This window comes from Peromyscus maniculatus, chromosome 20 (genome assembly GCF_049852395.1).
Source record: "Peromyscus maniculatus bairdii isolate BWxNUB_F1_BW_parent chromosome 20, HU_Pman_BW_mat_3.1, whole genome shotgun sequence".
NCBI classification, from domain to species: Eukaryota; Metazoa; Chordata; class Mammalia; order Rodentia; family Cricetidae; genus Peromyscus; species Peromyscus maniculatus.
Window position 1 is genome coordinate 11578693 of NC_134871.1, and position 27875 is coordinate 11606567.

The following is a 27875-nucleotide window of genomic DNA, read 5'->3' on the forward strand; positions in this document are numbered from 1 at the left end:
AGAGCCTTGCTGGCACGTTTTGTTGCAAACCTAGGACTGCCTATAAACAGGCTGGCTAAACCAAGTAGTCCGTACTTTCCCGGCAACTAGCTGAAGATTTTGGTTTCCTTCTTTCGTCCCTACAAAGTCACTAAGACAACCATTTTGCCGGGCCCACAGAAACACCGACCAACAGCGACGACACGCTTCAACTCAAGCCAAGGGTTAAAAGCTAAACCCAAATAGTTACAGCGCGGCCCAAACGTTGCGCGTGCACGACGCGCGGGCTCCGCCGCGGAGCAGAGCCCGGGCTGGGCACCTTTGCGCCTGCTCCACGGCCGGAGGGCGGGTGGTCCGAAGACGAGGAAGCGGCCAGCGCGCCTGCGCCGCCCCTTCTGCGGCTCCGGCGGGCTGCGCAGGCGCAGGAGGCCGCTTTTGACCGTAAACATCCTGCCGATTTGAACCAAGGATTTGGGCGGCCGGAAGAGCCGCGCCGTAACGGCAGCCATCTTGTTTGTTTGAGTGAATCGGAAAGGAGGCGGCGGCCGTGGCGGTGGCGGGAGCGGCTCCGAGGCGACACCGCACAAGGGCTCCCCCTTTCCCCGCCCCCTCCCCCGACCCTTTTCCCCCTCCCCGGGCCACCCACCCCTCCCAGCTTCCCCGCGGAGATACAGGTAAGCGGCCGGGCCGACCCCCTCCGTGGGCTCCGGCTCCCTCCCCCCTGCTCTTCCCCGCCGTGCTGCTGCTGCGGCGGCGGCTGCGGCTGCGGCTGCTGTCCGGGCGCGGGCCCCGCGGCCGGGAGAGGCGATCGGCACCGCGCTCCCTCCGCGTGCTGCCAGCCCCGGTGCAGCACCCAGCCGCCCCGTGCGCGCCGGGTCGGTCCCCCCCCCCCCCCGGGCCCGCCCTCGCCTGGGGTCCTCGCTGCCCGGGCCGTGCTCCCCCACCTGCCGAGTTACGAATGGTTCCGCTCCCTTCCGCGGCTCCCCCCAAAGCCCCCCTCGGCTGTGCAAGGGGGTCCGACCGTAGAAACCCCGGGGCTGCTGCGGGGAGAGGAGGGAGGTTTGAACGAGCCCGCTCTCGGGATCCGGCCGCCCCCTCGGGGGAAAATGGCTGTCCGCAAAGACGCGGGACTCGGTCAGGGCGGGGAGCCCGCCAGGGAGGATCCTGGGCGGTCGCGGTGCACGGGGTGTGGGGTCCGAGGTCCGGGTCGCGCCAGGCATTTGGTGGCCGCAGGGCCCAGCGGGGCTCGCCAGCCAGTGTGCTGTCTCCCCGACGCGATTTCTTTTGAATATTTGCTTTTTTCTTTTTTTATGTTCGGAAATCCCAAAAGTTGGACAGGCTGTTTTAAAACACGACAGAGTAATATTGCTTTCTGGGACATGAGTGTAACTGGTTTTCCCCTTAACTTTGCTAAACTTTTTTTTTTTTTTTTTTTTTTTTAATGATTAAGAATCGAGTATTGTGGAGACGCTCTGATGCTGGGTGCCTTTTTCGTGGCAGAGGAAGGCTTTTGAGAATGCTCTGCCAGGGATAGTGTAAGGTGACACTATCGAGGTGATCAGCTAGACCAAGCTGCCTTCAAATTTAAGAGGGAAACGCTGTAGAAGATTTCTTCGGGCTCTCCGATTTGTTAGGCTGTGTTCAGCGTTCTAAGGGTTTATGGAAGTGGCTTCTGCATGTCGGCTTCTCTTTACAAGAGAAAGTTAATATTTACTCCCGTTAAACTGTGTGGGATAAGCGTTGTTCCCCCACCCCCACCACCCAGGGGTGCAAAATCCTATTAAAAATCAAATGCCAGCGGACTGAGAGGCGACAGAGTTTTGTAAACAGACCGAAGCCGCTTTTTTAAATTGTAAATACCTTTGATGTTGGAAGCCACCTTTTTTTGAGAAGGCATTGGTGAGGGCGCGCGCCCTGTCCGGTGTTTGAATTACTTTGGGGTTTGTACTTGCGAAGTTACAGGGGTGTTGAAGAAGTGGACTCAGTGCTTTCTGTATTAGACACAAGTAAGTTGGGAATTTCTTTTCTGACCTAGCAAATCGTGCAGGGTCTGAGAAGTATTTTACACTCGAATAGTTGGAGAAACTTTTAATTCTTGAGAAATACATTGTGTTTTTCGTTTTGTCTTATAGGTGCTAACGGGTCAAGTTGTTTTTTGAGACCACTGTTTGCGTCTGCTTGGCACTACATGTGCTGTTCCATTTAATTTTCATTGTACCTGATGAATATTATATCCACTGTGAAGTTGAAAAAGCTAAAAGTCGGGCGTTTTGTTGTTACTGCTGTTGTTGTTACATTTTGTCAGTTGTTGAGAGAGCTGGGGGAATCTGATTATGTAGCTAGCCTTGAAGATCCTCCTGCCTCAGACTCAGCAGTCCTGGGATTACTGACACCAAGCCAAGGCTAAACATTAGACATGAAATGATTTCTTATCCATTACAAATAACTAAGGAAGGAAGGAGTTAAATTTCAAGCTAGAACTGACTAACCAAAGGAGAATTGAATAGTAATGTGCAGATTAGACACATCCTTTTTTTCCTTTAAAAACAAAAAACAAACAAAAAAACAAAAGCCTTCCATGCCACTAGCTGATGGCTCCGTTTTTAGTTAGGTATTCCCTTTCGAGTTATGTATTGATGTCTTCCAGAGTTAGCAAAATACCCAGCTATCATCTGTAGGTGTTTTTATAATAGGAAAAGTGAACTACATAACGGTTAGAAAGTATAACTTGCTAACTAATGCAAATCAGGATTATGTCTGACTCCTAGTGTGGTAGTTTCTATTCTGGAAAGGTAATGTAGGTATGCCCAAGTTTTTTAAAAAACCACATTCATAGCCGGGCAGTGGTGGCACAAGCCTTTAATCCCAGCACTCGGGAGGCAGAGGCAGGCGGATCTCTGAGTTCGAGGCCAGCCTGGTCTACAAAGCGAGTTCCAGGAAAGGCGCAAAGCTACACAGAGAAACCCTGTCTCGGGGGGAAAAAAAAAATTCATGAATACACGCAAAATAGTACAAAAGTGCAGCCCACTCTCCAGAGGTAACTTGTCACCAGTTCCATAGGTGCTCCACAGATACGTTGTGCTTGTGCAGATGCTCGCTCCTAAGTATATACACTGGACCCTACATGTTCATCGGCTCCCTATAGGTGGATTAAAAGTGCTGTACATCTTTTGTTGCCTTTCTATCTACTGTGGTGATTTTGTTTGTTTGTTAAACCAGTGGAAGGTCTGTGAGAACCCTTTATCGAGTCGACCCATACAGTAGGTTTTTTTCAAACATTCGGATCATGATTAGATCATTTTTGATTAGTAAAATATTGCTTACTTAAGCTAAACACCTTGTTTTCCTAGACAAAAAGCTGTTGTCCAGTTAACATCCTAAAACAGTTAACTTTGCACGTATCGACAAACCAGAGCCTCCTTTGACTGGGTGGAAATGGTCTGGAACCAAGCCTGCAAGAGCTCTGAGTTATGCAGGTGTTCATGTCAATTTGAGAGGGCCCTTAGTATCTGTAGGAAGTTGGCTCCAGGACACACTGTGCCTCAGAGATTACAGCTTTCTCCCGTACCAAGGGGGAGAAATTCTGGGGATGCTTAAGTTCTCTGATACACCATAATGTTTAGGGAATAATGAAAAGGATAAAAGGTGTACATGTTCAGTACAGGCAAATTTTTAAAAAATATTTCCCATTGCAGTTGGCTGAATCTAAGAATATGGAACTTTTAGATGAGAAGGGGCAACTGAGGCAACTCTATGTACATAGACCACATCCATTAAGTCGTAGAGACCCCCTCCACCAGTATTCTGAGTTTGGCCTGGACCTCTTCCTATTAGTACCAAGCTGACATTGCGTAAGGCTGCTTTGCATTCTGTTGTATAGATGTGTTTGTTTTCAAGTCACTTATTAATGGTCAGGTTGATTCTTTCTGGTGTTTTGATAAATTAGATAATAATGAGTAAGTTATGCTGACGACAACAAAAATTACACTTCCATCAAGCACTTAGAAGATATACTTACCCTGTGTACTCTATTCCTCTGTAAGATGGGCTGGTGTTTACAGTCATTAGGAAATTTGTCAAAACATTTGGTGCTTCGTAAGACCTTCCCAAATTGCTCTTCAAAGAGGTTGTATTAGTTTATTCATCACTTTCCTAATAGGTGAGTGAAATACTGTTGATGATGGACATGTAGCAGAAATGTGAGCTTCAATTTGACTTTTCTTCTTTGGGATAAATAGAACTGCTTTATTTTTGCATTAGCGAGTATGTTCTAAATAAGTGTCATAAGTTGCTGCTTTAGAAAAAGTTGATTCAAGTCATTGCTTTGACAGGCTCTGCTCTCTGGCTTCAATGTAAGAGGCCTTTTATAAAGGATCAACACAACTTAGAATCTCAAATCTCTACAGGGTAAACAACCATTTTTTAAAGTTAAAAGGTTTGGCCGGGCGGTGGTGGCGCACGCCTTTAATCCCAGCACTCGGGAGGCAGAGGCAGGTGGATCTCTGTGAGTTCGAGGCCAGCCTGGTCTCCAAAGCGAGTTCCAGGGAAGGCGCAAAGCTACACAGAGAAACCCTGCCTCGAAAAACCAAAAAAAAAAAAAAAAAAAAAAAAAAAGTTAAAAGGTTTGTATTACTAAGGGTAAAGAGTAATGATCCTTTGGATTTTTCTTTATTCAGATAGTGGCCATCATGGAGTGGCCACTGTCGTTCTGGCTTCCCTTGGTTGAATGCTCTCCTGTTACTAATTGTTTCCCAGATTAATTTTAGTGTCCTCTGCTTTACTTACCATCTCCCACCCATGCCAGAATCTATTTAGGAGTCTGCCATCGCATAGCTGGAATGCTTTAGGCACAGCCCTGACAGCAGCTGAAGGGCTGCCGTAAACTCCTGACACCTGCTGAAACTTGCTGGTGGTTTTACTTCCTAGACTCTCAAGAATTTTTTAGATTTCTTAATTAAGAGATCAGTTGGTATAGCCTATTTTCTTATTAAGTATTTATTTAGTAACGCATGTGGCCTACATTGTTGTAGCAAGTTTTTCTCTTATTTGGAACACAATGTTTTGGGGTTTTCATGTAGAACAGTTACTGAATTTCTAAGAAAACATGGCTATATTGAGTTTCTATAAATTCTCTAGGGTTGCTAGGTTGGTTTTTCTTGGCAACGTTTCTCTGTGTGTCAGCCTTGGCTGTTTTGAAACTGACTCTGTAGACCAGGCTGGCCTCAAACTCACAAGAGATCCTCCTGCCTCTACCTCCCAGGTTCTGGGATCAAAGGCATGCGCCACCTAGGGATAGTTAAGGTTTTGCTGTAACAAACTTTCTAATGTTTGAAAACTCAGATTTGCAAATGAAAGGCTCCCTTTAATTATGGTAAGCATACTGTTTACATAAAATACTAAGTGGCAAACGTAACTCTTGAAGTATTATTTAATACAGCGCATAGCATTTGATCTGAATATTTTCTGTTATAGTATTCTGTAGTTCTCAACCTGATGTTTGGTTGAAAGATTAAGTGTTAAGTGTTGAAAAGGGGAGCTGGGGCAAACCTGGCTGTTTCTGTCTTGCTACCACACTGCCATCCCACAAGTAATACATAATTTTCCCTTTTCTCTTTCGCCCCTCCAAATCCTCCCATGTGCCCCACCTTGTTCTCTTTTAAATTCACAGACTCTTTGTTTGTGGAGGTGCGTGCGTGCGTGCGTGCGTGCGTGCGTGCGTGCGTGCGTGCGTGCGTGCGTGTTCCTGTGTGTGTATGTTCCTAAATATAAAAATAAAACCTGCCCACTCTGTATAATGTTACTTGTATGTGTGCGTTCAGGGCTGGCCATTTACTCTACTCTTCCTTGGAGAAGACTTTTCTCCTGATCTCAGCCTTCCTTAGCTGCCTCTAGTTCTTTTTGTGTAGGATTCATAAGCTTTCCTCTTTCCATATTAGCTTGTCTGTTGGTGGTGGTCTTATTCAGGTCATGTTTTGGCAGCCATCTTGGTGAGTCTTCATGGGTGTGGCCTCGGACATTTTCTAGTAAACACAGTCTCACAGCAAACTTCGATTCCTCTGGCTTTTAAAATCTCTCCTTTCCTCAATGATCTCGGAGCCTTAGGTGTAAGAGTTGTGTTGTAGATGTATCACTTGGGACTGGACTCCACTATTTGGTATTTTGATGGGTTGTGGCTTTCTGTTCATGGTTTTTGTTGCAAAGAGAGTTTCCTTGACGAGGGGTGAGAACTGCGTTTCTCTGTGGGTCCGAGGGCAGTTATTCAGACTGTCGTGGAGTTGTGCTGGCTTAGTAAAAGGATGGTTGCAGATTCTCCTCCAAGATCCATGACTTCACCAGCCCCTGGGACTGACTAGGTCTCCAGGACCAGGTATGATTCCCTCTTAAGTCCAAGCAGAGAGCTGTTGGTTACTGCCGAGATGTGTGTGCCACTCCTGCGCCCTTGGAGATATTGTTCCATGCCGGTCGTCATTGTGGTTCATGGGTATCATAGCTAGGGAGGACTGTTAGTTGCTCTTCTTTGGAGGCTTTCAGGTGAGGTCTAGCTTGGAGGCTTTGGGCCAGCCTTCAGAGTGTGTGGTGTCCTTAGCAATGAGGAATCACCTGGGGCAACCAAGGGCAGTAGCCATAATCTGTAATGTTTGAGGGGAGTCTCTTGGACAGCCCTGACCAACAGTTCAGAACAGGGGGGCTTCTCCTGCCTGTGGTGGAGTTTTGGTTAGGTGGTCTTCCGCTCTTGGAGAAAGCATTGTCAGCCCAGAAGTGAAATTTTCATTTAAATTATACATGTATATTTTTATAACAACTTATGTATGCATGTAATTTTAGGTAGATAATACTATGATTCCTTATGACTTTCAGACATCCTTAGTGTTATTTTACCCTCCTGTATTTATCTCCCTCCCTCCTCCCTAGTTAAACCCCCTCCCCCATTTTTTCCATTTCCCCCTTCAGATCACTTACACTCCGCTATTCTCCTCTCTCACGCCCCCCACTTAACTTTCCTGGTTTCTGCAGTTACTCCAGGTTAATATCTGAAGATTTGGAGCTAGGAGCCTCATGAGAGAGAACAGTTGTCTTTCTGGTCTGGGTTACCTCACTCATTATGATCTTTGCTAGTTCTACCCATTTACCTGAAAATTTCATTTTTCTTTACCACAAATATTTTTGGCATACATGGAAATCTAGCTATGATACCTTTAAAACAGTTTCTTTTCATCAATAGAAAGAATGGGCATGTTGTCAGTTAAGATGTAAGCAAATTTTCATTTTAAAATTTACCATTCCCTTTTATGTGGAAATATGAAATTATAATTACTCTTCTTGTTTTTTTTTTAAGCTACTATAAAATGTTTACATATTCTCCAGCTTTTGATGTTGCCCTTGTTTTTACTTAAGCCCTTGTGGTAAGGAGGGTACATTGGTTAGCTCATGAGGCTTTAATTTGTATTTTCCTAGTGGCTTAGAATTACTAAAGATCTTCTTCTGTTCCTGTTTCTAATTGGGATGTCCTTTGCTATGAAATTTCCTTTTTGTTCACTTTCTAATTGTATTTTCTTTTCTTACTTTTAGTCATGATGGTTTCTTTACATGTTCTAGATTCAAGTTCTAGCCAGATAATGGGGTTTATTACTTTTCTCTGTTTGAGTTCCCAGCAGTCTTAAATTAAGAAAGATTTTAATTTAATGAAGGCCAGTTTACAGTGTACATTATTGATAGTGTAGTATTGTGTCTAAAAGTACTTGTCCCGTACCATTGGTACCATTTTCGAAAAGTGCTCTAGTACACATTTAAGGCTGTGATCTAATTTTTTAAGAGATTTTCATTCAGCTTAAATTTGTTTCTTAGACAGTAATTTGGGGTTAAGATGACCAGATGGAGTGATTTCAAACTAAACTCCCAGACTTCTGCTGTCGGTAGGTTTTGCTGAACGTGCTCCTTAGTGTTCTTTGACTCTAGAGCAGGCAGCTTGGTGAGTGCACAGTGGCTCATCCCAGTGTTGAGGTGGATAGAACCTAATGTTCTGAACAGTGAGTGTGTGGCTGGTGAGGGTCACATTCAGCTGTGCTGCTTTTGCAGTTGGTTTCTGTTCTGTTTAGGTCTGTAGACTCAGTCACTCCAGCCCTGCTTGTTGCAGAATTTATCATTCCCTTGTTGACTTGCTTCGGCGTCTTTGTGAAAAATCAATTGGAGGTCCACACATGTCTGTTTCTGGGTTCTCTGTTTGGTGTCTTTCTGCCAGTACCATGATGTTGACTTACAGCTGTGGACTTACTCTTCCTGTTTTCCTGTCCAGTTTGGAAGTTGTGTTAGTGTTTCTAGCTGCTTTGTCACTCTATATTAATTTTAGAATAATCTTGTCTGTGGTTTTAAAACATGCACTGTTATGATCGATCGTTGCATGAAACTATATGTACTCTTACTGTACTGCCTAGCAACTACACTTGAGAACGTTGGTTGTAGAGAAAAGTTTGGTTGACAGTAAGTGTGCATACAATATGTGCATCAGCTTTATCAGCAGTAGCTCCAACATAATAAATAGCCCAGTGTTCTTCTGGGTGAGTGGCTAAGTAGATTGTAGTTTATTTCCTCTCACAGAATGTTCCTCAACAATAAAGGAAAATACACTATTGATAAATGGTAAGGTGAATGGATCTCAGCGACATTGTGCTAATAAATCTGAGAGAAAGCCCGTTCTGTGTGAATTAAGTAATTGTGTTGTTTGTATAAAAATAACCGCAATAAGATATGTAGAGTGTTACTTGACAGGGTTTTTAGGAGGCAGGGTAGGCGGAATAGTTGTGTGTCGTGTTTGTAGTAAGAAGTACACAGCTATGCTTGCAGCACCGTGGCACAGAGATATCCCTTAGGCCAGTGTCACTGCCTGGGTTCGGAAGACACCACTATTAACAGCTATTTGTGAATCTGTACCATTTCGAAATTAAGAAGTCAAAACTACGCTGGGCGGTGGTGGAGCACATGTTTAATCCCAGCACTCGGGAGGCAGAGGCAGGCAGATCTTTGTGAGTTCGAGGCCAGCCTGGGCTACCAAGTGAGTTCCAGGAAAAGGCACAAAGCTACACAGAGAAACCCTGTCTCGAAAAAAAAAAAAAAAATCAAAACTAGGGACTGGGAATATGGCTTAGTAGCTAAGGGTGCTTGTTTCTCTTGGAGAGGACCCAAGTTCAGTTCCCAGCACCCACATGGTAGCTCACATCCCTAACCCCAGTTCCAGGGAATCTGATACCATCTTCCACTTCTGACTTCCACAGGCACCAGACATACGAATGTTGTGGATTCATTCAGGCAAAACACCCATATACAACAAAATAAATTTAAAAAAAGTTGACCTTGAACAGAAGGGTTTTTGTTTGTTTTTTTAAGATGTATTTATATATACAGTGTTCTGTCTGCAGGCCAGAAGAGGGCACCAGATCTCATTACAGATGGTTGTGAGCCACCATGTGGTTGCTGGAAATTGAACTCAGGACCTTTGGAAGAACAGCCAGTGCTCTTAACCTCTGAGCCATCTCTCCAGCCCCCAGAAGGGCTTTTGTTTTTTTAAGCCAAAACTAGTCATATTTTATTAAAGATATACTTTTATTTCTTAAAAGTAGGCCTCTGGTCAGGCAGTGGTGTCTCTCTCTCTCTCTCTCTCTCTCTCTCTCTCTCTCTCTCTCTCTCTCTCTCACACACACACACACACACACACACACACACACACACACACCACTCCCCACCAAAAAAAAAAGCCTCTGGCATTGCAGAAATTCATTTGACCAAGGAGGGAGTTTAACATCTTCTGTGAAGGGGGAAGTTAAATAACATAAAAGCAAAAGTTTAGATAGTCAAACAAAAAATGTAAAAATTAGATATGATGGCTGGCACTTCCTCAGTTTTGCTTAGAAGGACTGAAGGGCTCTGCGCAGCGGGTACTTGTGGCTGCCTGTGCCGGCGGCTTTCTTAGACTTGGTCGTTTGTGTTTGGTTGGTTGGTTGTTTTCCTTTGCGATACTGGGGATTGAGCCCAAGGCCTCATATATGCTAGGCTTAGACGTTTTTCTTTCTTTACGTCTAGATACTAGCCAATAAGCAGAACTGTGTCTATTATCAGCTATTAGATTAGAAGTAGGATTAATACTCGGTTGGATTTAGAATAAGATTTTTGATGACAGTCTTTACAATAGCAAGTCATAAAAGTGATTTGACCCTTTTCCCTGAACATCTTCATATGGAGATGCGTCTTGCCCTCAAATTAAAATATAGGATTCTTTTATAAAACATTTACTGTACTTTGCGGATTTGTGTGCCCATACTCCATCCAGTGTAGGAAACGAGAGTTTTCATTTCTTACGTCTTAATAAATATTTCATCCTCACATGAAACTTTATAACTTTTTTCTCTCCTCAGGTTTCTTGCTGTTTCATAGCAAACAAGAAACATGTTCTACGCACACTTTGTCCTCAGTAAAAGAGGGCCTCTGGCCAAAATATGGCTGGCGGCCCATTGGGACAAGAAGCTAACCAAAGCCCATGTGTTTGAGTGCAACTTAGAGAGCAGTGTGGAAAGCATCATCTCGCCGAAGGTAGGTGTGATGCTAGTGACTTCATCCACTTTGTTGATTCGTGTGTGAAATGGAGCTTGTGGAACAACTGCGAATGTATATTCGAAGCCAGGGAAGCCTGCAGGTTCATTCCTTGTTAAATCTCTGATCCTATCCTAAAATTGTCCTTAATCTGCCGCCGGTAGCGTCTCTTCTGGAACTCTGGGTGAAGGCTATTGAGGGGCTGGGCCCCAATAGCTTTCTTTAAGGAAGATAGTTGATGGACTAATTAATAAACTCTCAATATTATGCAGTAGGCTTCCAGTTGTACTAGTTTACACAGCTGGTCCAGTCATATGGGAATGTGGTAGGTTTTCTTTCTTTCTTTTTTTTTTTTAATGTACTCATTGTGATAAGTAAAACTGGATTGTGTGCTTTTCTTTAGCATCCATAAATATTGAGAGTACTTCATCTTAAAGGATGGTTTTGTTTTGTTTTTTGGTTTTTTGAGACGGGGTTTCTCTGTAGCTTTGGAGCCTGTCCTAGACTAGCTTTGTAGACCAGGCTGGCCTCGAACTCACAGAGATTCACCTGCCTCTACCTCCCGAGTGCTGGGATTACAGGCGTGCGCCACCACCGCCGAGCCCAGGGATGCTTTTTATAGTACATATAGATAGAGTGCTTTGTACACATGGAAATGCTGAGACTGATAGGTGAGTGTGTTACCAAACATGGAGGCAGTTTGGTAGTAAAGTAAAAGATGACTGTGGGACAGCACCGATTACTCACTCAGAAAGTTAAGTCACTGTAGGTAGGCTTTGTATTTGCCTATATATATAGAGTACGGTGTGGAGCTATTTTGACATGGTCAGCTGACCTGGAATATGGTTTGCCTTATTGAGCATTTCGTATGAGGAAATGGTTTACTTCCTGAGGTTGTGTCAGACTTGGGGCTCTGTCCGGAACTGCAGGCTTCCATGAATTCCTTACTCTCCTTTAAGAGAGCCAGACCAGGGACCTTTGCGTGAACATACAGTCTCTGCTCTTCATACTTAATCATTTTTATATCCTGTTGCTTGAAAGCATGTCTTGCTTCGTTTTACCCACTCTAACCAAACTAGTTCAAAAAGAAAGCCCTTTGTCCAAGGAAGTTACACACTTTGGGAGTTGCTCTTTCCAGACAAGGAAGAGATCATGTGACGTCTTTCTTAGGTAGCGGTACCATCTGTAATTGAAAATCTCTTAGACCACATACACATAGATTGTTTTTCCATTAGTTAGGGGTGGGATAGTAATTGGAAATTACTTTTTGTGTCCTAGATTTCATAAGATTTGTTACAATTTGACATGTGTAAAAATTTACACTGGCAAATTTGTTGTTTTTGTTTTAAAACACATAAGATAACCATAAATACAGAGACTAGATTGCAAATAGAGTCCTAGAAAAATGCAATGTGCACATCTAACTTACATACTTTAAGTCACAATGCATATAATTTAATTTTAGGCATATGTTTTAACAACATTTTTTTAAGCCTGCTTTTGCTTTTATTGGAGGCTCAGGTGGCACATGACAGTTCATAAAATGGCTTCAGAGGTGTTGGGAGGAGGTAGAGGGGAAACAAAAAATAAATGGGCGGGGGGGGGGGGGACAAATCAGGAGGGGGTGAAGAGCAGGCTGGTTCCTTCTCAGCCTGACTTAGGGGAGGGAGTGGATGCCTCTGAACAGTGAGGATGGATCCCTTCCTTCAACCCTTGGGAGGGAGAGGGAAAAAAGAGAAAAAAGCCAAAGGCTGTTGCTTTGGCCCTCCTGAATCTCAAGGGAAAAGCCAATGTTTTGATGTCATGAATTATGGGATAACAACATATTTTTACCATAGAACTTGGGAAGCTTAAGTTTATGGTATGATTTGGAAAAACCATCTGGGAAACTCTGAGTTTATATTTACATTCTCTAAATTATTTTTTCTTATAGCCAGGAGAATTTTGAATACTTGTGTTTAGGTCATTAATAGTATGTTTATTTGGGTCATTATTGTGTCTTCTAATCTAGTAATAGAAAGTAATGAACTGTGGCTTAACAAAGGAAATATATTAAAGGGAGGTTCTAGGCAGATCTGATTGGCTCAGGAGCTCAGAGACATCCCAGAGCCTCAGTGTCCTGCTCATTGACTCCTGTCCGTGTCTCTCTTTTCACAGCAGGAAAGGGAGAAGGACAAAGACAGGCTGTTATTCTCAGTCTTTCTCAGAAATTCCCTGGCAGACTTCACCCTCATTTCTCAGTTGACTGGAGTGTATAATAAGCATGCCTGGCCAATAACAAGTCGGAGCAGACAGCGATGAAATAATCATTGTATGGCTGAGAACGTTTGCTTCTGTAACAAAATCAGAGTTCACATTCTCCTGGGTGAAGTCCATGGGAAGATTTGCTTCCTGCTTCATGGCTGCCATTATGTCTAAGTGAATTCACGAATTCCTGCTGTTTAGTCTACGTTAAGGGAGCTACTCAAAGAACTGATAGGTTAGGGCAGTAAATGGTAAGGTGCAGCTGTTTATTAGCCAACTTTAAATCATACGGGGTGTAAGGAAAACCGAAAAGTCTCTGTAAATAAAGTACACTTACCTCTAATGTTTAAGGAACGTTGAATTTCATATCTCACTCAGGTGAAGATGGCACTCCGGACATCAGGACACCTCCTCCTGGGAGTTGTCCGAATCTACCACAGGAAAGCCAAGTACCTCCTCGCAGACTGTAACGAAGCATTTATTAAGATAAAGATGGCTTTCCGGCCAGGTAGGGTGCCTTTCTTTCTTGAACCTGTGGGGTTTCCCAGACCTTGAATGGAAACTGCTAAACACGTGTTCTAGTTAGGGGTCTTTTGTGTTCATAGCGACATAAGGAACCCTTCAAAGGGAAGCAAAAGCGACTGGAATACACCAGCAGAGTCATCAGAGCTGAGATGTTGAAAACTAGGAGATAAGTGATGAATTTTAAAAGATGACTGAGAAAGGGCAACTGTGGGCTTTGGTTTGGTTTTTTTCCTGAACAGTTTTGATGTACTTTTAATTAAAATCAAATGCACTTTTAATCCTGAGACATTTTATTTAATGTTCTTTGTTGTGGTGGTGTTGCTGTTGTTTTGTTTGGGGTAAGATTTGGTTCTAGAATTGGATTCTACCAACCAAAGTAAATAGTACCTATGAAGAGTATTCTTCTGAATTCACAGTCTATAATTTTGACTGATGAGATGTTACTCTGTTTAAAAAATGATCTGAGTGAGTATGGGCTGGAGATAGCTGAGCTTGCCTGCAAGCAGACATGGAGGGCCTGAGATCACTCCCCAGTGCCCGTGGGAAAGCTGAGGATGGCGGCACCCGCCTCTAATCCTATACTGGGGAGTGTCATCCCTGGGACTCTGACCAGCTAGCCTTGCAGAAACCTGTGAGCTGTGTGTGGAGGGAGAGATCCTGTCTCAATAGTAATAAGTAAGAAGAATTTGAATGTATGGATGGTGCTCTATATATAACAGTTTGTATTAAGGCTGTATTCTAACACATCTTTTTTTTTTTTAATTTAATTTTATTTTACAATATCATTCAGTTCTACATATCAGCCATGGGTTCCCCTATTCTCCCCCCTCCCACTCTCTCCCCTTACCCCCAGCCCACCCCCCATTCCCACCTCCTCCAGGGCAAATCCTCCCCCGAGGACTGCCATCAACTGGTAGACTCAGTCGAGGCAGGTCCAGTCCCTTCCTCCCAGACTGAGCCAACTAACACATCTATTTTAACACATGACAGTAGACTACATAGTATTCTTTTTTTTTTTTTTTTGTCTAATAAAGTGTGCTTATTATAAATAGCATACTAAATAGTGTCATTTTTTTTCCTTGATATTTGTCACTTTATTTTTGGCTTTTCGAGACAGGGTTTCTCTGTGTAGCCCATGGCTGGCCTAGAACTCACAGAGATCCACCTGCCTCTCCCTTCCAAATGGTGGGATTAAAGTTGTACACTACCACCACCCAGCTTGTCATTTTATTTTTAAATATTTTTATCATGGAAATTTTTTTTTTTTTTTTTTTTTTTTTTTTTTTTTTTTTTTTTTTTTTTTTTGGTTTTTCGAGGCAGGGTTTCTCTGTATAGCTTTGCGCCTTTCCTGGAACTCACTTGGTAGCCCAGGCTGGCCTCGAACTCACAGAGATCCGCCTGCCTCTGCCTCCCGAGTGCTGGGATTAAAGGCGTGCGCCACCACCGCCCGGCTTATCATGGAAATTTTTGAGCATGGCTAAAATTGTGTGTTATTTTTCCTAAAATACCAACTACTGAGCTAGGGAGATGACTTAGTTCTTAGTTTTCTTGCCCTTTAAACATGAAGGGCATGAGTTTAGTACCCACGTTATAAGAAGACAAAACACGGGGTTGAGTGGCATCTGAAATTCCAGTTTTGGGGAAGAACGGGATCCCCGGAACTTCTTTACATCTGGTCCAGCATTAGGCTGAACTTCAAGATTAATGAGAGACCCTGCCTCAAGAAAGAAGTCCCCTAACCCAGACCTCTGGCTTCCACACTGCACACAAGGAAAACATGATTACATTAAGATAACGTATATTTATTACACCCCTTTGCAACCATTCATATTGCCACTCATAAGTTTCCTGGTAAAAGTAGAAAACTAACAGTGTTTGTTTATTGACATGCCCTCAGCTTAGTGTCAGTGCCTGGACTATTTCTGTAGGACAAGTGGTGTGGCTCGTGGTAATGAGACAGCAGAAAAGCAAGCGTGACTTTGCATGTCTACCAGCTTTCTTGACTATAACCTCAGGAACTTACTGTCCTGTTCCCTCTGACCCACATGTAATCTGTGTTCAGCAAGGCCTTCAAGCTTGATGATCTCTTTTCCAGGTGTTGTCGATCTACCTGAGGAAAATCGGGAAGCAGCTTACAATGCCATTACTCTACCTGAAGAATTTCATGATTTTGATCAGCCACTGCCAGACTTAGAGTATGTCTCTCTGTGTCTCCTCCTAAGTCCCCTCCTCTTCCTAATTCCTCACCTTTTAAAATGTTAGCGGATTGCTGACTTCCAGTTGTATTTGATGCTTTAGTGTTTGATACTGAGTTACGAGCCAATTAAAGCAAATATACTTACTTAAGAGTGTATTGTTCTTAATTATAAGATGCACAGTTTAGGCAAAGTTCTCTGGGTAATTGTGTGTTTGTCAACATCTAACATAGCTACAATTTGAGAATCCTGATGGACTTAGGCAAAGCTTATGTGTTTTTGGTTTGGTTTGGTTTTTCGAGACAGGGTTTCTCTGTGTAGGTTTGCACCTTACCTGGAACTTGCTCTGTAATCCAGGTTGGCCTCAAACTTACAGAGATCCACCTGCCTCTGCCTCCCAGTCGTGAGTGCTGGGATTAAAGGCGCGTGTCACCATGCCCAGTACAAGAAATACTAGTGATTCTTAATCTATCCAGTCAGCATTGAAATGTCCCCGTTGTCTCAGCACCTTCCCTCTAGGTTTTAGATGTAGATGTTTTTCTTTTTGGTTTGAGGCTACATGAAGTCTGCAGACTGCATTTGGTAGATATGTCTAATAAACATCGGTCCTTTAGGGTTCCAGCTTCGTATCTATTTTTTTTCCTTTGTCATTTATTCATCATTTGTTTTCTAAATTTGCCGTGGTGTTCTCATCAATGATTAACATGTACTTTTAAATTATACAAGAGGTGGTTATTTGTTAGTAGATAAACACATTTCAGAAACACAAGGAAGTTTAGAGTTCATACAGTTCCCCTAAGGTTCAGGACTGATACTTAACGTAATTCATCATTTTTAAGTTTTTGCTCTACAGTAAATACCTCATTGCCTTAGGTAGTGATTTTAATATATTTTGCTAACCTATCATTAATGACTAAATTTTTAAATACAAATTAACGTTCAAATCATATTTGGATTATATTGAGATTTGTTGACTAAAGCATTAGACTTCTCAGAGTTGATAGGGTATATAGAGAAAATTGGGATACTTTGTGAAACTTGATAATGTGTATTTGAACTTTTTTTAAAGTGACATCGATGTCGCCCAGCAGTTCAGCCTGAACCAGAGCAGAGTGGAAGAGATAACCATGAGAGAAGAAGTTGGGAACATTAGTATCCTACAGGAAAATGATTTCGGTAATTGCTAGTCGTTAGTTCGATTTTAATTATATTGTTACATTGCCAGGAGTTACAAAGGATAGTGGGCTTAAACTTATTTCCCTGTGGACAGAAAACCTTACTGTCTCTAACTCGTGTCCATCAACAACTTGCCTTTCTACTGCGTGTGAGGCACCATGTCCATCGATGTAGCAGAGTTGGGGGTTGGCTACTCTTGTTCCCCATGCAGTGAGAGAGCCTGTACTCCAAGTGTGGAACGTCCAAGCGCTATAGTGATGCTCACTTTGGAACAGTTAATGCATTACTGTGCTCATTACTCAAAGGCTTAGGTGGTCAGATTGGCAGGAAGTCACGTCCTTTGCTGGATGGCAGCACTTCACATCAAAGGTGACGTCGGTGTTAGTTGTGCATGTTCAGTTTACCTTCTACAAGTCCTGATAACCTAAATTTAGATGCAAGTCTGAATTTTATAGACATTCCCCAGGGGTACAGCGTTTAAACCAGATATTTTAATATTTACCACTAAATAAGACTTCAGTAAGCAATGTAACACCACAACTGTAATAAACCATCAGCTTTTTAACAGCAGCATTTCTGGCTTTTCTCAACTAATGGCGTATTTGGTGTGTGTAGGTGACTTTGGGATGGATGACCGTGAAATAATGAGAGAAGGCAGTGCTTTTGAGGATGACGACATGCTGGTCAGCACCAGTGCTTCTAACCTCCTCTTGGAGCCCGAGCAGAGCACCAGCAATCTCAACGAGAAAATCAACCATCTAGAATATGAAGACCAGTACAAAGATGATAATTTTGGAGAAGGAAATGATGGTGGTATATTAGGTGGGCTGCGGTTTCTTTCTTTGGTTCTGTTTCAGAATAATCACCAACTCTGAGTCCTAAGCAGCTATCTAGAGACAAATGGGTAAACTGGGATTAGTTGTCTCATAAAGCTTTCTAGAAAACTAGCCAGAAAATATTTAGCTTTGTATATATGCTTTTGTCCCCAGAGTTCTGAAGTCCACTGGTTGATCAAGCTATTGTGTTGTTTGATATCTAATAAGTAGATAGTTTGTGGATATATGAACTAGAAATAAAGGTGGTGGACAGGCCGGGTGGTGGTGGCACACACCTTTAATCCCAGCACTCAGGAGGCAGAGCCAGGTGGATCTCTGTGAGTTCGAGGCCAGCATGGTCTACAGAGCAACAAGATCCAGGACAGGCACCAAAACTACTCAGAGAAACCCTGTCTCAAAAAAAAAGTGGTGGACAGAAATTTTTTCAAATACTAAGTGTTTTGTGCCTTTATAAACTATCTTGAGAGAAACAGATACAAATTGAATACAGTTTAAATTTAATCCCCTTAAGCCTAGTAGTTTTTTCCCTGGATTAGTTATTGTGGTTTCAGCATTTCTCAGATTTTAACAGTTTTCTATTTTTCTTCTATTCTATTTCAGATGACAAACTTATAAGTAATAATGATGGTGGCATCTTTGACGATCCCCCTGCCTTGTCTGAGGCAGGGGTCATGTTGCCAGAGCAGCCTGCACACGATGATATGGATGAAGATGACAACGTGTCCAGTGAGCATTTTATGTTTCAGGATTCTTGGGGTGGTGGCGAAGCAACAAAAGACACGTCACAAAGCAGATGCTAGCACACGTCTTCCTCTTAGTGAATTGTGAATGCCCTTGACTGGCTTGGTTAGGACTGGTGGCTAGTTCTTGTGTTTTCAGTGTTGGTAACTGTTCTAGTCTGCTCTTTGTACATGGAGTTGAGCTCTGCAAGGGCTGCCTGGAAAACACTCACGTGGTTTTCTTAAAACCCATGGGGTTTTGTTACACTTCCTAAACAGGATTCCCTTTTCCATTTGTAGGGTGTGCATGTTAAACCTAAGTCTTTCATGACCATGTTGCTTTTACAGTGGGCGGGCCTGATAGCCCTGATTCAGTGGATCCTGTTGAACCAATGCCAACTATGACTGACCAGACAACACTTGTCCCAAATGAGGAAGAGGCTTTTGCATTGGAGCCCATTGATATAACTGGTGAGTGAATCCTTGAGATTCCACAGTGTGTAGAACGGAAGGTCCTAGGTGCTGTCTTCCTCTGCTGCATCTTGCATGTTGGTCTGTCTCGGTCTTCACTCTGTCCAGTATATTTGATGTCTTGTGGTAGACCTGTACAGTGAGCTGCAAGGTGTGAGATTACAGAACAGCTTTTTTTGTTACTGTGTATTTTAGTCCTTGGGGGGTTCTCACATACTAACTATCATCAGTAATTTTGGGTCACTGAGATGGCTCAGTTGGGTAAAGAGGCTTGCACCAGGCCTGAGGACCTGAGTTCATTGAATCCCCGTGACCTGCATGGTCAATAGAGAACCGGCACCCCCAGATTGTCCTCTGACCTGCACGTGTCTTGTGCTCCTGCACACAAACACACACCAAGAAAAGACCAAATACCGTTATTAAAAAGTGTGTTTCTAGTAAGAATGTGATGACTGGGTTTTCTGTGGAGAATAATCTAGTAATTGAGAATGATATTTCACTTTGGGGGAAGAGAGGCAACTCTAGGTGGAGGACAGGTGTGGAGAGGCCCACAACATAGCATCTTTTTGTTTTTCTCAACTTGAGTGCTTTGTTATAAAACACGGGCAATAAAGTGTGACTGAGATCGAATTTCATTCCAGAAGTTTCTGTGAAGAGGCAGGTAATACACTGCCTTCTTTCCAAAGTGGTGTGGACTAGACACCAATAGGTGAGGGGGGTCATGATGGTGTTTCCAGGCCCTCTGGCTGGCCTTGGGCTTCTTCCCCTTTGTCGGTCAGCTCTATATTGCTGCAGTTTTTGAATCATAACTTACGCAACAAAAGCCAAATAAATACAGCCCAAAAAGGTACTAAACCATTTCTTGGCACCTCTGACTACTCTGTAGACACTGAACATTTTAGAGCTGTTATAAGTAGTTGGCCTGTTTCAAACAAAATAAAAATTAAGCAATCTGAAGTTAGGTTTCTTCTCATAGTCACATTTAAAAATGTTAGACCTAGCAGCGGGCGATGGTGGCGCACGCCTTTAATCTTAGCACTTGGGAGACAGAGGCAGGCGGATCTATTGAGTTCAAGGCCAGCCTGGTCTATAGAGAGTGATTCCAGGACAGCCAAGGTGCACAGAAACCCAGTCTGGAGGGGGAAAAAAAGGACTAGGCATGCTGACATATATCTTTAATCCCAGCACCAGGGAGGCAAAAGCAGGTAGGTGGATCTCTCTGAATTTGAGACTAGACTGGTCTATATATCGCTTCCCTGCCAGTCAAGGCTATATAGTGAGACCTGGTCTCCAAAACAAAAAAAGAAAAGAATGTCAGAAGTTGCCCAGTATATACCAAATGGTCAGCCCTGAAAACATGCGTACATACAAGTAGCATTATCTGGACTGAGCAGACTATATTTATGTGTACATGCACACGTATGTTCAGTAACAATTAAAAAGGGGTCATGAATTTAAAAGAAAGGGGGGAACACATGGGGAGGGTGGAAAGGGAAATAGTATAATTATATTCTCAGAAAGCAAAGACTGTTTAAAAAATAAGCATGATTTCAAAAAAAAAGAATGTTAGAACTTAGGACTTTGGTTCACGTCGGACAGGTGTGGTATGTGGGCTGTTCAGAGTAAAATTATATGGGCTTCAAGGTTTTGACTCTGAGATTATTTTAGATAATCTTAGATATATCAATTAAGACTCTTAGATATATCAGTTAAGACATACTGTCTTCATGAGGACATGCTCCTAGGATCTGTGTCTAGAAAGGCAGAAGATAATGACCAGGGCAGGATGAGGGGGAGAATGGGCCAGGCTGGCCTCTCAGGAAAATGACTTTACATTCTTTTGTTCTAGTCAAAGAAACAAAAGCCAAGAGGAAGAGGAAACTGATTGTTGACAGTGTCAAAGAATTGGATAGTAAGACAATTAGAGCCCAACTTAGTGATTATTCGGATATTGTGACAACATTGGACCTGGCCCCGCCCACCAAGAAGCTGATGATGTGGAAAGAGACCGGGGGAGTGGAAAAGCTTTTCTCCTTGCCAGCCCAGCCTTTGTGGAATAACAGACTACTGAAGGTAGTGCCTCTGGCGGGGCGGCTTCTCTTGTGTGCAGTTGACTTCTAAACCTGTACTTTACCTTCTGACCAGATACTTCTCTTTCTTCCCTTACATCACCGTGTGCTGAGTTCAGCCCTGCCCGAGTGTTTCTGGGAAGGGTTCTTCCAGGTGCAGAATGCCATTATTAATAACAATGCATTCTCCTCAGCTCCCTGTGCTAAGTTGTGCTTAGTATACACTGTGTTTCAGATCGGCATGCTTTAGTTTTGTGGAAACTATGCCCCCCCTCCAAGAAAAATACCCAAACACATACTAATTAGAAGTTTTTATTTCATTAACCCATACTACTGGAGAATAAGTTTTTGTGGTGTCTGTTGGCTTGAAATGGTGCTGCTAGGCTCTGACTCTTGAAAGCTGAAATGTAGAGAAACAGTTGATTTTTCTCTGCAGTACTCTAAAGCAGCGAGGGTATGATGGGCTGGCTGTTCTTTATTACACAGTTGTCAAGAAGGCGGCCTGTAAAAAACGTTGACTCTCTGGAAGGAGGTATTTCTTCAGCACACAGCCACTGGTAATACACCCATGTTTGTGTAACTAGCTCCACACCCGTGCTCACATGTGCATCCCTGATTAAACTCACTGTGCTTGGCTCACTTTCAAAGACACTTGGAGTAGAAGGACTAGATTATGTACATGTGTTAAAATACCATAGTAAACCCATTTTCTTATAATGAATGTAGGCTACTAAAAATCTCAAAAAAATTAGTCTTTGATTCAATAGATTTGTTATTTCTAGGCAAGAATTTAAAATTTGGAGGAAAAACTTTGGCTAATACGCTTATTACATTGCTGTTTAAACTGTGAGGTGCTCTTCATTCATGAAATAGTTCCATATTTTACGTGCTTGTTAATAAGTAAGACTATATTATGTGGTAATTTGTAAAATTTCCCATAGTAGTTAAGCTATGTGAAGACAAGCACAATATAAAACTGCAGTTTTGTGACAGAGTATTCAATTTATCAATGAAAATAACTGCAGGTAAATATAAAACCTTGAAGCTTAATAATAGACACAGTTATTTTCAACTTTCTGAAATGACTGCAATTATAATTTTAACACTTATATTTCAAATAATTTTAAGATGGAATGAAGTGTGAGAATGGTAAGTAAAAATACTAAAATGTGCATATATTGATTACTGGTTATAAACTGTTAAAACATTCCTTAATGAAAATAGAAAATACAAAAGTTAGTCAGTCTTTAATTAGTGTGATTTTATAGTTGATAATGTTGCTTATTTTTGATAGCTCTTCACACGCTGTCTTACACCACTTGTACCAGAAGACCTTAGGAAAAGGAGGAAAGGAGGAGAAGCTGATAATTTGGATGAGTTCCTCAAGGAGTTTGAGAATCCAGAGGTTCCTAGAGAGGAACAGCAGCAACAGCAGCAGCAGCAACAACAACAGCAGCAGCAGCAGCGTGATGTCATCGGTCAGTTCTGCTGAGAGGCTTCCCAGATGAAGCGTGAAATGCCGTCAAGTTCACCTCTGTGCTGTCAAAGCAGCCATGGTGTAGCATGAAGGGGTGTGCTTGTTTGGGGTCATGGAGATACATGTATCTCCTCACCTTCCAGAAACTCGGCTTCGGGAAGCTGTAGGGCTTTGATAATTAAAGGGGTTGTCTGCAGAGGACTGGGAAGTGAACCACATTTAAGACTTCTCCCCAGCTGTTAGACTTGCATTGTTACAGACTGAGTAATCCTGGTGCGGTGCTCACTGGATTTTAAAAGCACATTGGGTTTTTTTGTTGTTGTTGTTGTTGTTTTTGGTTTTTCGAGACAGGGTTTCTCTGTGTAGCTTTGCACTTTTCCTGGATCTCACTTGGTAACCCAGGCTGGCCTTGAACTCACAGAGATTCGCCTGGCTCTGCCTCCCGAGTGCTGGGATTAAAGGCGTGCGCCACCACCGCCCGGCCAAGCACATTGTTTGAATGCTGTTGAAAGCCAAATTCTTTTCTTGTGATAATTGCAGATGAGCCCATTTTGGAGGAGCCAAGCCGCCTCCAGGAGTCAGTGATGGAGACCAGCAGAACAAACCTAGATGAATCTGCCATGCCCCCACCGCCCACTCAGGGAGTTAAGCGAAAAGCTGAACAGATTGACCCAGAGCCTGTGATACCTGTAAGTAAAGGAAACATTGGGGGATGGTCATGCAGTTAGTTCCAAGTGGCATTTTTAGGAGTCTTTGATTTAGGAGTGTCTTGGTTTAGGCAAAGAATGGCAAGGAATGGATCCAGAAGACTAGCAATAGAATTTAGGAGCACAGTATTTTTATCGTATGTGGGAAAGGATGTTAATGAACTTAGCAGAGATGTCTTGATTCTTTGTGAATAGTCTTGCTTCAGAATGGTTCAAAATAACCTTAGTCAGTGTGAGGTCAGTGGGGTCTAAACCTGTACTGGTTTATTTGAAAATTCTACATGTCTCCAATACTGGGCAAGTTTTAAAATAATTGGTATATTCTTCAGTGAAAAACAGTGGCTAAGTGGCTGCTTCATTCAGTACTTCCCCGTTTGAAGTCTGTGGGATAAATCAGGAAAGCAGGCCTTTAGTAACATTGGGCTGTTCCAGCCCTCATCATAAACTGCTGACAGACAGCACAGCTTGTTGCTAGCCTTGAGAACTTTCTCTGTGCCCTGTGGTGGAAAGGACTTGTCAGTAACAGCCCTTTTCTCCTTGAGCACAGAAGCTTGAACAGGTCACAGATCAGTGACTTCTGTCCTGGTAGTTTCTTAAAGACTTTTTTTAATGTTCTCAGATATTTATATTAACCTCAAAATGAAATAGCACAGGTGCCCTTTTCCATGTTACCTGCTGCTGAGTCCAGAGCTCTTTCTGAAAGCACAGGATGGATAGTAAGTTACTGTAAAGTAGTTGACCTGATCCTGCGTTTTAAAGACTACCATTAAAACCTAGATCTTGAATCACCGCCTTTTATCATTTAAGCCTCAGCGGGTAGAGCAGATGGAAATACCACCAGTAGAGCTTCCTCCGGAAGAGCCTCCAAATATCTGTCAGCTGATACCAGAGTTAGAGCTTCTGCCAGAGAAGGAGAAGGAGAAAGAGAAAGAAAAGGAAGAGGAAGAAGAGGAGGAGGTACGAAAACCGAAGATCTACAATGAGGAAATTCCATTCCCAGTTTAAGCCAAGCTAATTAATGTTGGGCATCAGAGTGATGAAAACCGATAGAATCAAAATTGAACTAAATTCTTAGGGCCATGAATCACTGAGTACATCACATTTTATGCTGTGTTGTAATTCCCATGTTCCCCTCAAGAGGAAAGATGGGACTGCCCTTGCAGATTGTTGTTAGATTTCTGAATTGCTTCTGGTTGCTTTTCATTATCTTATGGTCAATATTCAATTCTTACTACTATTAAAGCCAGCCTCTGGTCTAACCTTCCACCTGTGGCCCAGAAATCAAATAGCCAGACATACTTCATTTGCCTGAGCTATGTGTAATTGAAAGAAACATTGTACTTAATGTGGTTTGAGTCCTGGCACAAGGTTCTTAACCATGGCCTGTACTAGGTAGACCACATCCATGTAGACCAATACAGAGATATTATATTCAAATGTTTGCTTGCAAGTACTTGTCTTTGTGATCAGGAAGATAAATTTCGAAGTTCGTAGTAGATGGCAAATGATTTTGAAGCAGCAGGATTACAGTTTTCTGTAGATGAGTCGGACAATGTTAACCAAAAGCTTTCCAGGTACAGAGAAATGCTGCTCTCATTTGAGCAGAGCCGTTTTTTCAACTTGTGGTGTTCATTTATTCAGGATGAAGATGCGTCAGGGGGTGACCAGGATCAAGAAGAAAGGAGGTGGAACAAAAGGACTCAGCAGATGCTTCATGGCCTTCAGGTATGCCGGCACAGTCGCCAGGGAGTCCTCTCCCAGGCAGCAGCCCTACTAGCTGGAGCCTCGAGGAGGCACACCTTTGCAAGTGTCATTGGGGGGTGCACTGTGTTCAGGCATGAATTGTAGAGCCGGGAGTAAACCTAGGAAGCATCTAGGGTACTTAGCCAGGGTTATCCTGAAAAGCAGATCTGTGATGCAGTGATGGAGAGAACTCCTGTGTGCATTTGTGTTTTCTTATTTCCATTGAGCACGTTAGTGTGCTAAGTCATAGAGTGTCAGTTAGCAGGCCAGACACAGATGAGGCTTGAGCAAAATGAAATTCCTAGCAAGTCTTTGAAGGTTCCCTACAGTGGATTTGAAGGAATGGGGACTTAGAGTTTGGGGGGTTGAAGTGGGACTGATTTGATTTTCTGTTTTCGCTGTAAATTCACTAAGTGCTTATTTTTGCTGTCTCACATCTATATTGAAGCAACTTTGCTTACTTCTTGAACTTAATTTTTTTTTTTTTTTTTTTTTTGGTCTTTAGATATGTTGTAATATGTTATGGCCCTTTACCTTATTGAATAACATGAGAATCACTCGTGTGTAACTCAGTATGAATGTCCAGTTCCAGCCCCAACCAAATGTAGTTTACTTTTACTAAAACAAAAATTGTATCATCCAATTGCTCCTTTATTGTGTGAGTTCCTTGAATTCATCTGTTTTGCTTTGTTTTATTTCAGCGAGCTCTTGCTAAAACTGGGGCTGAGTCTATCAGTTTGCTTGAGCTGTGTCGAAACACAAACAGAAAGCAGGCTGCAGCGAAGTTCTACAGCTTTTTGGTTCTTAAAAAGCAGCAAGCCATCGAGCTCACACAGGAAGAGCCATACAGTGACATCATTGCAACCCCTGGACCAAGGTTCCATATTATCTGAGGAGCTAGAAGCTTAGAGCTAGTGTTTACTCACTAGTACATACAAATTGCCCCCGTGTGTAGGGCACCAAAACCCTTTAAGAAAGTTTTTAGATTTCTGTTTGTACAAAATCTTTGCCTTTTCTTTCTTCATTTTTCCCCCCAGTGTTTGTAATTTGTCCACCATCTTTTAAGGGAAACTGCTTATTTGGGTTGGGTTTGTATTCCTGGAGAAAACATTACCCCAAGAACCCAGAAGATTCATAACAGTTCAAAGAACAGATGTGTGCAATATTGGTGCATGTAATAATATGGAGTAACAGTCAAAAGTCCCCATTTTTATGTTAGGTTTCCATTACTGTGTTGGAAGGAAAACCTGCCTAGGAAAATGCCTGACACTTTAAGAGCTATGGTTTGAGTCCCTTGACAGGAAGAGAAAATGTCTTCCCATCAGTGACACCAGCAGTCTGGTTAACCACTGTACCTAGGGATAGCACATGAAGCATCGCAGTTGTCTTCTTGATCATGTTTTAAAGTAATTCCATAATGAGCAAGAATTTGTGAATTGTGTTGTGACTGATCCTCTTGGACTGTTCTGAAATCATTCCGTGTGAGTCTTAGGAACTCTGACATTAGTGCAGCTCAGAAGGATGAGATGAGAGACTTCTACAGTGGCGTGACTCCAGAGCTGCTGATCACTTTCTCAAAGATGCTTGAGTATGTTTGCTTGAGTAATGAGATCATGAAAAGAGAAACTTCCCCCTGCCTGCTGAAGGGCAGACTCTTGAGAAACTACACCAGATTGACTTTGCTCTAAGCAAACAGTGCTGTAAAAACTAATGGCTTCTCTGATATTTATTATAATGTTAGTACTGATCTCTTTCCAATGCTGCACACTCCTGTATTTGAAACTTATTTTAATAGCTTTGCAACTGTAATCCTGTATCAGTTTCCTATAATTTAAATGGAGAACATCCAGATAAAGGCTTTATTATTAACAGATCCAGATAGCACCAGAAATTATGTGACTATATGAAAATCAAAATATGTCTTCACTTTGTAGGGCAAATTATGTTGAAAGTTCTAGCTTAAGTGTTGGCACTTTTATGGGGGGGAAATCAATTTTAAAACTACGACTTCCGTGTATACCCAGTAATTTAAAATTATGTGAAATATTTTAAATTTGTGAACTCGTAATTACTATTTTAATGATTCAGTTTCTTGAGTAATTGTATAAAATTGCTCTTGCAGTTTTATTTTCAATACAACGTGCCTGTAAACCATGGATATCCCCTTTGTAAAAAGACATTGTAGATAATCGAATGCTTGATTATAGAAAGGTCATTAGTTTCTTGTTACACATTTTGTTAGTCTGGTTTTTGTCGCTTATTGGGTTTAATATTGTTCTTGAAAATAGTTGATGCTATGTTATGTATAACTTTTCTAATAAAAATTGTGTTTCAAGCTGTACATTTTGGAGTATATTCAGTTGGTGGAGAAATGTTGACTGAAAAAGTTAACACGGCCAAATATTTAATTTGCCTTACCTAGAATAATCTGTGCTAATTAGGTGAGTTTTTTTTTTTAAGTTCAGTAGCCACATGAATAATAGTGACCATTATCTGACAACTTGTGTTGAAAGGCTGCGCTGTCTTAAGGTCATTCTAAACCTAGACAAGGTGTTTGGAGTCCACACACACAACAAGTTACTCTGCCTTCCTAGAGTTTACATCCTGACGGGAGGCAAGTAATGGTACGCTTAAGTCACAGGTCCAGAATAGTAGGGTGGGCTGCAGTGTTAGAGCAGGGAGGGCCGAATAAGCCTCTTGGAGAAGGTGAGTGTCCAAGTGTAGAGAAAGAGACCAATGGAGCTGGAACTGTAAAGGTGGAGCAGAAGCTGGGAAGTTCAGATTGTCTGTGGTTACACTTTACCTTGCTGTCCACTTCGGTCACACCCAGTGAACCTGAAAACAGACTGGCTAGGTGGGCCTGCACCCTGCAAAGTGTTCCTCTGGCCTCTCGTTTCCTATCCAATGATAACTGAATAAATAGAAGAAGCTATAAAGCTTGTGGGTCTGCTGCACAATCTTGGGAGTAATATTGATGCTTCTGAAAGATGTTTTTACAGTGTAATAATTGAGAGTAATCCCTGGCATCATGCCACCATAGCCTGAATTTGAGAATGTGGCAACGAGAGACTTGATACTTGCAGTTAAAGTGGACCAGGATTTGAAACTTCACTGTGTGTGCCTTTTGGCATTAGTGTGTTCTTGGTTTTCTCA

General features: G+C 42.4%; 1 protein-coding gene across 2 annotated transcripts; it reads left to right on the top strand.

Moving 5' to 3' along the window:
* Nucleotides 1-232: 232 nt before the first annotated feature.
* On the top strand, nucleotides 233-27063 carry Rad21 (RAD21 cohesin complex component). 2 transcript variants are annotated; one of them, XM_006982398.4, is made up of 14 exons: nucleotides 233-653; nucleotides 10386-10560; nucleotides 13183-13312; nucleotides 15425-15524; nucleotides 16594-16700; nucleotides 17316-17522; nucleotides 18137-18262; nucleotides 18604-18726; nucleotides 20576-20799; nucleotides 22090-22273; nucleotides 22813-22961; nucleotides 23787-23936; nucleotides 24621-24704; nucleotides 25424-27063. In XM_006982398.4, the coding sequence occupies exons 2-14, from the start codon at nucleotides 10417-10419 to the stop codon at nucleotides 25613-25615; spliced, it is 1920 nt and encodes a 639-aa protein (XP_006982460.1). In that variant the 5' UTR covers nucleotides 233-653; nucleotides 10386-10416; the 3' UTR covers nucleotides 25616-27063. The 2 variants fall into 2 exon arrangements, with proteins under 2 accessions (XP_006982460.1, XP_076411894.1); XM_076555779.1 differs by lacking the exon at nucleotides 233-653 and adding an exon at nucleotides 1523-1985.
* The last annotated feature ends 812 nt before the right edge of the window (nucleotides 27064-27875 follow it).

Coding starts and splice junctions, on each gene's coding strand:
- Rad21 (XM_006982398.4), top strand. CDS start 10,417: ATGTTCTACGCACACTTTGTCCTCAGTAAAAGAGGGCCTCTGGCCAAA. Junction 10,561..13,182: donor AAAGCATCATCTCGCCGAAG/GTAGGTGTGATG, acceptor TATCTCACTCAG/GTGAAGATGGCACTCCGGAC. Junction 24,705..25,423: donor AGATGCTTCATGGCCTTCAG/GTATGCCGGCAC, acceptor GTTTTATTTCAG/CGAGCTCTTGCTAAAACTGG.